At 30.2% G+C, this 11,936-nt stretch overlaps 1 protein-coding gene across 1 annotated transcript; it reads left to right on the top strand.

Moving 5' to 3' along the window:
* The first annotated feature begins 2,969 nt into the window (after positions 1–2,969).
* Positions 2,970–8,960, top strand: LOC112738386 (sucrose synthase). Its single transcript, XM_025788831.3, has 14 exons — positions 2,970–3,194; positions 3,949–4,063; positions 4,510–4,636; positions 4,931–5,082; positions 5,188–5,380; positions 5,766–6,101; positions 6,215–6,310; positions 6,405–6,578; positions 6,687–6,803; positions 6,904–7,070; positions 7,179–7,403; positions 7,478–8,041; positions 8,424–8,562; positions 8,675–8,960. The coding sequence occupies exons 2-14, from the start codon at positions 3,975–3,977 to the stop codon at positions 8,702–8,704; spliced, it is 2,409 nt and encodes an 802-aa protein (XP_025644616.1). The 5' UTR covers positions 2,970–3,194; positions 3,949–3,974; the 3' UTR covers positions 8,705–8,960.
* The last annotated feature ends 2,976 nt before the right edge of the window (positions 8,961–11,936 follow it).

The raw sequence follows: 11,936 nt of genomic DNA, 5'->3' as shown, positions 1-11,936 counted from the left end.
ATAAAGTTGGCTTTATAAAAGAATAGCAAACTTTTAATTTATATCTTAAAAAGATCAATTTTGATAAAAAAAATACATTATTATTGTATAAAATAGTTAAAAAAAAAACAAAAGAATTTGGCTCTAGAATTTACACTTATGAACGTTAAATGAAACACTTTATATATAGTACTCATGGAGATATATGAAAGAATTATTGTAATTATTAAAAATAATATAATATAAAATATTATGATTATTGACAAATTTTATCATAATTAATTATTAAATACTAATAATATGATTAGTGACAAATTTTATAGGATTAGTGTGTATTTTTTAAAAAATAACAACTACTAAGAATCTAATTAATTTTTTTATCCAATATAATGATTCAATTATAAACTCTTAAATTATAAGAACCTAACTAAAAAATTAACAAATTATAGAAAATAATAGAATAATATTAAGCTAAAAAATTATTATTATATTTTATATATTTTGTTTCGCTGTGAAAATTTTTTGAATTTGTTACTGGATATTTGTACAAAAGTACAAAACTCTTCTATAATATTAGTTTATAGAAATTAAATTTATATTTTGTATAAAAAATTCAAATTTTAAAAGTAGATTAATTATTAATTAACAATTTAAAAGATAGTGAGTTGTTGCTTTAATTGATAAGCTTTTTGGCAACAAGCATAAACGAGAAACTCTCATGTTGTGCAGTGTATACATTCATTGGGAGAAAAGTATGTATCAGATAAATCTCTTCATGGTATCGCCATGGAATATTCAGGGTAATTTGGGCAAGTTTTGATTCATATTTTTAATGTCTTCATAATATTATTTATTCTTCATTTTGATGGATATTGTCTTACGCATCAAGAAAATTATCTTGAATTTATTTGCTATACAATAATATGTTGAAAATAGGTAACGTTTATGTGTATACGTATTTGGCGAAGATCTATAATCTTATTTCTTTTTCCATGCATATAAATATAGGCTTTTAGATACCAATGCCTTATTATGAAAGGATTCTATGCGAAAAATGAAAAAAAATTATGCCCTTATCTAATTAATACGAAAATATTTGATAACAAGAGAAACTAATTAAAAATAGTTAAAATTTATTTTATTAATATTTATTAATTATTATAAAAATTAATAAATATTAAATAAAATAAATTTTAGTTATTTTTTATTTCTTTAATATTATCATAATTAATAATACAATAATATTTGAGAGATAAAAAAACAGTTAAAACAATCTAAATTTATTTTATTTAATATTTATTAATTGTTTAACAAATATTAAATAAGATAAATTTAAACTATTTTTTTTGTCTCTCTAATAATAATAATAATAATAATAATAATAATAATAATAATAATAATAATAATAATAAAAAACAGATGTAGTAATTATTGTTTCATCATTTTTTTTCTTTAATAAATTGAAGCAGTAAGAGAAAATATACATTAAAACTCCTTCGTAATATATAGAAATAGAATCCTGTCATAAAAATAATAATAAATAATAATAAATCCTTATCTAAAAATCAATGCGCAAATAAACGTATAAAGAATGAGAAAGTATAAAGAGAACAATTACATTCCATATATTATGATAATCTAGAAGGTATGATGTGCCCACAGCCCGGATAGAAACGAACAGACGTGGTAGACAAGAAAAATGCATGTTATCCGATCCGCTCAAAAAATGAGAAAAACCCATGTAGGGCTATGTCTTTTTTCCTTTTCTGTCGACTAATTTAAGAAGATTTTTATGCAGAAATTTTGATACTCCAGTCAAATTAAATTAAGGTCTAACTAAATAATCAATTTTTAGTTAAACAAAAAAGAGATAAAAGAATAATAAAAGTAGTTAAATGTTAGATTAAACATAGTTATTTTTTTTAAAAATAATATTAAAAAATTAATAGTATAGTAATTAATTTCAGCTAATATTATCATAAATTATCAAACAAGTCCAGTATAAAACTTATTTTTGATGATTTTTTTTTTTGTCGAATTCCAAATTTTGGATTTTTTTTAATTGAATTTTAGATACTTTTTTAAGAGTTAATTTTTTTTTTTTGATGTTGAATATTGTGTGATATTAATGGTATAACGACAAATTTATTACTTAGAGAGATGTAAGAGTAAGTACATACTCTCACTATAATTTAAATTTTTTTAGTAATATATAATAATAATATTTATTTGTTCTCACTAAACATTTATGTTTGATCTCATTATATTAAATTATTATAAAAATTATTTTATTAAATTTAAAATTTTATTTATACATAAAATTATTGTGTTAAATTAATCTCAAATTAAATACAATTATTTTATTAAACTTATTTTTTTATTAAATTATATGCATTAACATTTGTTTATATTAACAATGAAAAGATTACGTAATTTTTAAAAAAATATAAAATCTAAAAGAATAAAATTTTAAATTATATACTATTATTTAAATTATTATTTAAATTTATTAGTTAAATAATTTAAAAATTATCATATTTTATAATAATAAAATATAATTAGAGATAAACTATTTTTTTTGTCTTCCTGTTTAATTTTATTCCTAATATTATTTATTTGTATTAAAACTATTTTACGTATTTTGATATTTTTATTTTTGTCCATAAAATTTTAGATAAAATTAATGTTCAAGGATAATTTTAATATAAATTAAAAATTTTAAGATAAAACTAAATCAAATTAAATATAAAAAAATATTTTTAAAAGAATTATAAATATTAAAAATAAAAATATACTTTATGTTATATATTTATGTTTTGTCTCCACTAGTAAACTTTTTTGGATTCTTTATTGTTCGCAAGACTTTCTCTTTTTTTTAACTAATATATTTATTAATATTTATTTAAGCAATATAACTAAAATACTATAACTTTTTTTTCTATGATAATACAGTAAATAAATTAAATAGAATATGATACTGCGGGCTTCGTGAAGAACGTAAATTTTGACGTTGTGCATTTACAAAATTACCCACAGAGAGAGAGAGAGTAAAGTTTGTTGCATGTATTTTTCTTCTCCTGTAAAGTGTCTCCGGTATTCCCCTTTGGCGCTCCTTGTCTATAAATTAACGCATCCACCACCTCTCTTTCCATTCATTCATTCCGTTCTTCTCCTTCACCCCTTCCTTTTTTACGTTCATTCTCTTTTCTCCATTGGTATTCTTTCTTTCTTTCTTTGTCTTTTTTTCTTTCTTCTTTCCTTTATGTTCTTAGCTTATTATTCTGAAAGATCTACCTCTTTCAGCAAACTCATCATTGTGCTGTAATTACCACTAACCACTGGATCAGACATTTTCTGACACGATCCTTGTTCTATAGATATAGATACAGTTCTATGTTTTTTTTTCCATGAGAGAGAGCTTAGAGACTTGGTTCACTGTGCTTAGAAAGTGAAACTCCCCTACTTTGTTCCTCAGATTAGGTTCTGTGTGGTTGTCTTTTTGCTCAAATTTTGATGCTAAAGAAAGTTCCAGTGTTTCACATTCCAAATGAGGAACTTTTCTGTGTTAAAACAAGATCAAATAAGATGGATTTCTTTTTGCTTATTTGTTTGTTGTCTTTCTTTTAGTAATCTAATTAATGAAAATATTATTTAAACGAAAGAAAATGATGGTAATGGTGGAAAAATGAAACCGCATCTTGACTTTATTCCCTATTGCACAGAGATCTTACAGGACCTGCATTTAATATTTAGTACTTTTTGTTTTAATATATTTTATTTGGGAAATGGTGGTTGGTGAAGGTTGGCCGGTCTTGAAATCCAATCTAGTGTTTCTGGAATTTTCTTTACAAATTTTCAATATTTGTTTTTTGGTTTTGACTTTTGGTGACCCTCCTTATCCTTTAAAAAAAAATTGGAGAAAAAAGTCTGATCAGTTTCTTCTCATGCTGCTTTTTTTCTTTGTTGCAGTTGGTTGAAGTTTTTCGTTTGGGGCCATGGCTTTGACTCGCTCTCACTCTCTCAAGGAGAGGCTCGATGAGACTCTTGCTGGACAGAGGAATGAGATTTTGGCCCTTCTTGCTAGGTAGGTAGCCATTTTTTTTAATTCTTATTTTGTTTATTTATTTACGAGTAAATATATAGTATCCAACTCAGTTTGTATATTTAGTTTTTAACACATTTTTATTACTTCAAAATTTTCGGAAAATTATTTTGATTAGATAAATTGTTTTTTCCATCACTTTTAATAAAATTTTTAATTTGTCTGTAAAATAAATAAATTACTCATAAATTTTATTATTAAATAATTAGATTTTCAAAAAAACATTATTGCAAAACAGTGACACGAGTAATTTTTGAAAATTTTTTGAATAATAAAGTTAAATTTGTTAGAGAACTAAAGTATTTAATCCGTGAAATTAATCGGCACCAATTTGATGTTTAGTCTTTATTTATTTGTTCTTATGAATTTGATATTTTAATGTACAAGGATGTGAACGTAAGTAACACTATTTTTTTGGTGTTAAAAAGGATCGAGGCTAAGGGCAAGGGAATCCTGCAGCATCACCAGGTCATTGCTGAGTTTGAAGAAATCCCTGAAGAGAAGAGGCAGAAGCTATATGATGGTGCCTTTGGAGAAGTTCTGAGATCTACTCAGGTAATTCTTTTATTTATTTATTTGGGAACAATGATATTTGTAGTGTACTCGTTTATTGAATTTAAGCCTGAAAAAAACTGTATTTACGTGTGGGGACTACAATTCAGCTGATTCTGCTATTGGAGTAGCAGCTGACAAGAAATAAAGTAGAAATTAGTGGTTGCATGTAAAAGTTCTGCCACATTTTCCTCTTAGTTTCATTTTAGATTTTGCTTTATATTAAAGTTTGTTTGGTGGGGTTTGTTGAACTTTGTGTCATTTCATTTGGTTGTTTCTGTTTGTTGTGTCTTGCAGGAAGCCATAGTGCTGCCACCATTTGTTGCTTTGGCAGTTCGTCCAAGGCCTGGTGTTTGGGAGTACCTGCGCGTGAATGTGCACGCGCTTGTTGTTGATGAGTTGCGTCCTGCTGAGTACCTCAAGTTCAAGGAAGAGCTTGTTGATGGCAGGTAATAAACTAAAGGTTTTTGAGTTTCAAATGCTTAGTGTTCTCTCTTTCGTTTGTTGTGTTAAGACAAGTCCACAATTTTTTTTTTTGGTTTGTGTTGATGTAGTTCCAACGGCAACTTTGTGCTTGAGTTGGACTTTGAGCCTTTTAACGCATCCTTCCCCCGCCCAACACTTAACAAGTCAATTGGGAATGGCGTTGAGTTCCTTAACCGCCACCTTTCCGCTAAGCTTTTCCATGGCAAGGAGAGCATGCAGCCATTGTTGGAGTTCCTAAGGCTTCATAGTTACAATGGAAAGGTATGCTCTGTGCACTTCTGGCAGTAAATTCACAAATTTTCGAACAATAAAAGATGATTGGCACAGTTGGTAAAGCAATGACCTTGTATCCTAAAAGATGCGAGTTTGATTCCCTTTGCTGAAGTGATGATCACTTAGGTGGGTGGGGGCAGTGATCTGTAACTACCTCTGGAACCAGTCATAGATGGCAGAGGCATATACCTTGGCCTTATTGTTCATGAGAAAAACGAATAATAGACGTTTTGTTTTAAGTAACAATTAACAGTAATTGACATAAGAGGCTTGTCTAATAACTGAATTTGAAGTGCAAATTTACTAGTTATGAGGCATTACTGGTTTTGTAGGTATATTATTGGATTTACCAATAAAGTCTTGTTGTTTGCAGACTATGATGTTGAATGACAGGATTCAAAACCTGAATTCTCTTCAACATGTTCTGAGAAAGGCAGAGGACTATCTGGTTACACTTGCTCCCGAAACACCCTACTCAGTATTCGAGCACAAATTCCAGGAGATAGGTTTGGAGAGAGGGTGGGGTGACACCGCCGAGCGTGTCCTCGAGATGATCCAGCTTCTCCTGGATCTCCTCGAGGCACCTGACCCTTGTACCCTGGAGACATTCCTTGGAAGGATCCCTATGGTCTTCAATGTGGTGATCCTTTCTCCCCATGGTTACTTTGCTCAAGACAATGTCTTGGGATACCCTGATACTGGTGGCCAGGTTAGTTGAGAACTCCAGATCACATCATAAAATTTGTAATTCTATTTTTCGTGTTAACATTTTACTCCTCAATAATGTTAATTGGCATAAACTGTTCTTGATTCTATAATCAGGTTGTTTACATCTTGGATCAAGTTCGTGCATTGGAGAATGAGATGCTCAACCGCATCAAGAAACAAGGCTTGGACATCACCCCTCGCATTCTCATTGTATCTCCCTATTCCAGATGTAAATATTTAGCTGACTTATATATAGTGAATTGAATTTCACTAACTTGAGCCTGTGATTGCTTTTAAAATGCAGCTCACCCGGCTTCTCCCTGATGCTGTTGGAACTACTTGCGGCCAACGTCTTGAGAAGGTATTCGGCACTGAGCATTGCCACATTCTTCGAGTTCCCTTTAGAACAGAGAAAGGAATTGTTCGCAAATGGATCTCAAGATTCGAAGTCTGGCCCTACCTAGAAACTTACACTGAGGTGATTTTTTTTAGTTTATTCATCATAATTGGCACATAATTAGAACATCTTGATGGTTTTCAAATTTAATTAACATTCAGATTTGATACAATTTTTCTTTTTAACTAGGATGCTGCTCATGAACTTGCCAAAGAGTTGAAAGGCAAGCCAGATCTGATTGTTGGAAACTACAGTGATGGAAACATTGTTGCCTCTCTGTTAGCACACAAATTGGGTGTAACTCAGGTTAGTTTGCATTGAAGTTCAGCACCTTGTTCATTCCTTTACACTTTCTTTACCCAAAGGCCTAAATCTTTTCTCCCTTTCTTTTTAACCCCTGTTTTAGTGTACCATTGCTCATGCACTTGAGAAGACCAAATATCCAGAATCTGACATTTACTGGAAGAAATTTGATGACAAATATCACTTCTCATGCCAATTCACAGCTGATCTTTTTGCAATGAACCACACAGATTTCATCATCACCAGTACCTTCCAAGAAATTGCTGGAAGGTGAGATAGATACCTCAGATATACATCCCTTTATAGTTTATATTCTATGTTTGTTTATCTCATTACTCAACTGAATTAATTCTTTGTTATTTCTATGTAACTCTACAGCAAGGACACTGTTGGACAATATGAGAGCCACACTCACTTCACCCTTCCTGGACTCTACCGTGTTGTCCACGGCATTGATGTCTTCGATCCAAAGTTTAACATTGTCTCTCCTGGTGCCGACATGAGCATTTACTTCCCATACACTGAAACCGAGCGCAGGTTGACATCCTTCCACCCGGAGATTGAAGAGCTACTGTATAGCAATGTAGAGAACGAGGAGCACATGTTAGTTTCCATTCTTTTATTGTCTTCCTTAGTTATGCTTCTTTAATTTTGCTAATGTGATGCCATGGAAACAGATGTGTACTGAAGGATCGTACCAAGCCAATTATCTTCACCATGGCGAGGTTGGACCGTGTGAAGAACATCACAGGACTTGTTGAGTGGTATGGCAAGAACGCCCGCCTTAGGGAGCTCGTGAACCTTGTCGTGGTAGCCGGAGACAGGCGGAAGGAGTCCAAGGACTTGGAAGAGAAAGCTGAGATGAAGAAGATGTATGGCCTCATTGAGACTTACAAGCTAAACGGCCAATTCAGGTGGATCTCCTCACAAATGAACAGAGTGAGGAATGGAGAGCTTTACCGTGTGATCTGCGACACCAAAGGTGCGTTCGTGCAGCCTGCGATCTACGAAGCGTTCGGTCTGACAGTTGTTGAGGCCATGACTTGTGGATTGCCAACATTTGCAACTTGCAATGGTGGTCCTGCTGAGATCATTGTCAATGGAAAATCTGGCTACCATATTGATCCTTACCATGGTGATCGTGCTGCTGAGATTCTTGTTGATTTCTTCGAGAAGAGCAAGGCTGATCCATCTCACTGGGACAAGATCTCTCAGGGTGGTCTCAAGCGTATTCATGAGAAGTAAGCAATCTTTTTTTTTTAATTTAAAAGAATTGCACTAAATTTTCATCAAGCTAGGCTGCTTATATACACTTTTTTGGATTGGTCATTTTCCATATCATACATCAACATGGAATGTTTGTGGACTGGGCTGTCTTTTCATCATTGGTCTTTAGTATCAAAGTAATGAGCTAGTCAACACAAGATTAATGGTTGAAATTTGGTGTATAAACTTTGACACCAAATCAATGGTTTTAAGGATCATTATTAATTATCGCACCATTTTACTACTTGAAATTTCACTTGGAACTATAGTAGACCATCTAATTTTGGGAAACGTTTTAATGTGTAGTTGCGTGACTAAGCTCAATTCTCCTCTTCTTTTGCATTGCCTTGTTCACAGGTATACGTGGCAAATTTACTCCGACCGCCTGCTGACTCTCACTGGAGTCTACGGCTTCTGGAAGCATGTGACCAACCTTGACCGCCGCGAGAGCAAGCGTTACCTTGAGATGTTCTATGCCCTCAAATACCGCATGCTGGTATGCATAACTCTCTTCTCTTGTAACATTGTTCAATGGCTTCCTTCATTTATGTGTTCATTTTTTATTTTTGATGTTTAGCTAATAAGATATCTTGTTCTTGTTACCTCAGGCTGAGTCTGTGCCCCTTGCTGTCGAGTAAAATCAAGTCAAGCGAAGATTGAGGAGCTTCACATATGGTGAAATCGGCTTTTTCTCTTCTGGAGTCTTGTGGAGTTGATATATATATATTTCAATTATTTTGAGATTGTATTTGATTAGGTTTTGGTATTATAAGAAAAGCTTAAAAAAGTGTTTTTTATTTTTATTATTATTATTATTATGTATTATTGGATGTTTTGAAATCTTTAAATTTGGGGTCTACCCCATCATTTCAATTCTAAGCATTGTCCTCTCCACTTATTTGGTTCACATTTTCCCTTCTTGGACCTTGTACATAGTTGCTTTTATCTTTCTAACTTCAAAACGTAATAGCTAAACTAGTATTGATTTAGAATGTCTCGTGTTTATAATACATTCCAAATAATACCACACTCAGGAAGGAAAAATAAGAGAAAGGGATTTAGTTTCTGACTCATTCAAATGAAATAATGATCTGGTCCTTATCATAAACAATGTGAGACTGATTAATCCTTAAAATCGGAAAGACTAAACATGCTTTTTCTTATTTTATTTATTCTTTTCCATGGTTTTTTTGGTCGGGTAAAGTTAAGAGGCTGGATTGTAATTTTATTTGGTTAGGTAAGAGAGTTTGAAAATTCTTAGGACTAATTTGTTATTTTACTTAAAAAAAAGTTTAACTAATGTGTATTAAGAGTACACAACGTTGAAGTTATTAATTAAAAAATATAAAGGATACAAAATTTAAATTTTTAATTTATTTATTGTGTATTTATTAAAATAAAAAAATTTATCCACAATAATCTTAATATATATATAAAAATATATAAAATAAGAATACATATTAATATTACCTAAATGTAAAAAAAGTATGTCTAAAATGAGCACAACAATTATGTGCTTATTGAATGTGTCATATTTATATAGACCATTAGATTTTATTAGATGAAAATTAAAGGCTAATATAAAAGAAGAGTATTGATGAATTCTAATAAATACAGAATATCCTATTACATAAATAAATACTTTAAATGACAATATTTTAATACACAATATTTTAAATGGCAATAGAATCTTTTATTTTTAAATAATTAAATATAAAATATATAAATACAAAATATATGAGTATTTTTTATTCATTAAGATTTATTATTATACAAGAATTTTTATAATATTAAAAAATTATATTAAAATAATATTTTAAACTGTAACATAAAAATATAAAATAATTGAAATTTTATTTTATATTACTTGATAAATAATTAGATTATTATATTTAAAATTTATTAATTAACTATTTTTGTTAATAATATTATTATATCATATAATATTTCATCAAAATATCTTAAAAATATAATTTATTTAAAATATTATATATAATAGATGAAAATATTAACTTTTTTCATTTTTTTCAATTTTTTTAAAAAAAACGAAATACATAAGAAAATTCTAAATACATGCCTATCACATTATATATTTATTTATATTAATAAGACCTAAACTAATCAAACTTACGTAATTAAAAATATAAAACATAAATACAAAAAATATAAATATTCTTTATTTATTGAAATTAATTATTATACAAAAAAATTTCTATGATAATTACAAAATTATATTAAAATAATATTTTAAACTACAACATAAAAATATAAAATAATTAAATTTTATTTTATATTATTTGATAAATAATTAGATTATTATATTCAATACTTATTAACTAACTATTTTTGTTAAAAATATTATTATATAATATAATTTTTTATCAAATATTTATCAAAATATAGTTTATTTAAAATATTATATATTTATACATGAAAATATTTTTTTATTTTTTTTTTAGAAAAACTGAATAAATAATGTATCAACTACGTATATGTACTATATGTGTGTATTTAATAGTGACTGATGTAACACCCTACCACATAAAACTTTACACCTAGGATGTAAAACAAAGGTGGCGATGCGCTACGACCTCTAAGAATAATATATATATATATAGTTGAAAAGAGTTTATATCTAGGAAACTTTTGAAGGAAAGTTAAACAAAAGCGTTAAATAAAAAAAGCGCATCATTTACGTAAGCGATAAACGTAAACCGGATAGGATAAGAGTAAAGCAAACATAAATACATAAAAGAAGAGTTCTAAAATACAGAAAACAAAGCTTCTGACCTGGTTCGAAGTTAAAACCGGGCAAAGCGTATAAACATATATACATATATACATGAGAATCTCAAAATGACCCAAAATACTGTTTACAGAACCTGTTTCTCCGAATCAACCTCTAAGAGGGATAAAACATAATATATACAATGGAGATATAAAGTATCTACATATATATATCGAAAACCAAAATAGAATCCCCAAAAAGCTAGAATCCTTCGCTTCAGAAACTTTCAGAATGCCTCAGCGAGGTGCCTCATGTTCTGCATCTGAAAACTACAAACTATGTATGAGGTGAGAACCAGAGGTTCTCAGCATGGTAACGGTGCCCACATAACTAACATATAATATCCTGGGAAAGCCGAAGGCGATCTTAGAAATTTCTACAAAAGATTCAAACTTAAAACTCAAGTTTAAGACCATAAAATAAGGCGAGGTATCTAAATTTAAGGATTCCTGGTTTTTATCATAGTTCTAACCTAAGTCCCTAAGTTCACCGCCTTTCTTCTAACCCTCCGAAATACCGGTGCACAGACAAACAATGCATACAAAGAAAACACAAGTAGTTTATAGTTACAGCAAACAGAACATATAGTAGTTAGGCATGAATATCAGTTACGCAAACCCACGAATACAAAACCAAATAAGACACATAAATGCATATGATGCATGCCTTTTTTACTGGCCGTGAGCTCACCTGTCGATTACTTTGCCAGAACCCGACACACCTGGTAGCTAACTCGATTATTGTCTCTCTCAGATATGCCTCCACACTCTTGGGATATAGTACCGTCACACTCTTGGGATATAGTTCCCGTCATACTCATGGGATATAGTGCCTATCGCATTACCCGAGATAAAGTATTCCTACACTCTTGGGATATAGCGCCCGCCACGCTTTTGGGATATAGTGCCTGTCACACTCATGGGATATAGTGCTCGACACACTTCCCAGGATAAGGTGCTCCCACACTCTTGGGATGATATAGCACCCGCTATGTTCTCGGGATATAGTGCCCATCACACTCATGGGATATAGTGCCCGACACACCTTACAATAGAGAGAAAAGTTACACATACTCATCACTA

This window comes from Arachis hypogaea, chromosome 13, assembly GCF_003086295.3.
Source record: "Arachis hypogaea cultivar Tifrunner chromosome 13, arahy.Tifrunner.gnm2.J5K5, whole genome shotgun sequence".
Classification (NCBI taxonomy): Eukaryota; Viridiplantae; Streptophyta; class Magnoliopsida; order Fabales; family Fabaceae; genus Arachis; species Arachis hypogaea.
The sequence above is the reverse complement of the archived record's forward strand: the minus strand, read 5'-3'. Positions and strand labels throughout refer to the sequence as shown.

Bases quoted from the DNA above. Each gene is read 5' to 3' on its own strand.
- LOC112738386 (XM_025788831.3), top strand. From the start codon at position 3,975: ATGGCTTTGACTCGCTCTCACTCTCTCAAGGAGAGGCTCGATGAGACT. The intron at 5,381-5,765 runs GTATGCTCTGTG...TGTTGTTTGCAG, and splicing joins TTCATAGTTACAATGGAAAG to ACTATGATGTTGAATGACAG. The intron at 8,042-8,423 runs GTAAGCAATCTT...CCTTGTTCACAG, and splicing joins CTCAAGCGTATTCATGAGAA to GTATACGTGGCAAATTTACT.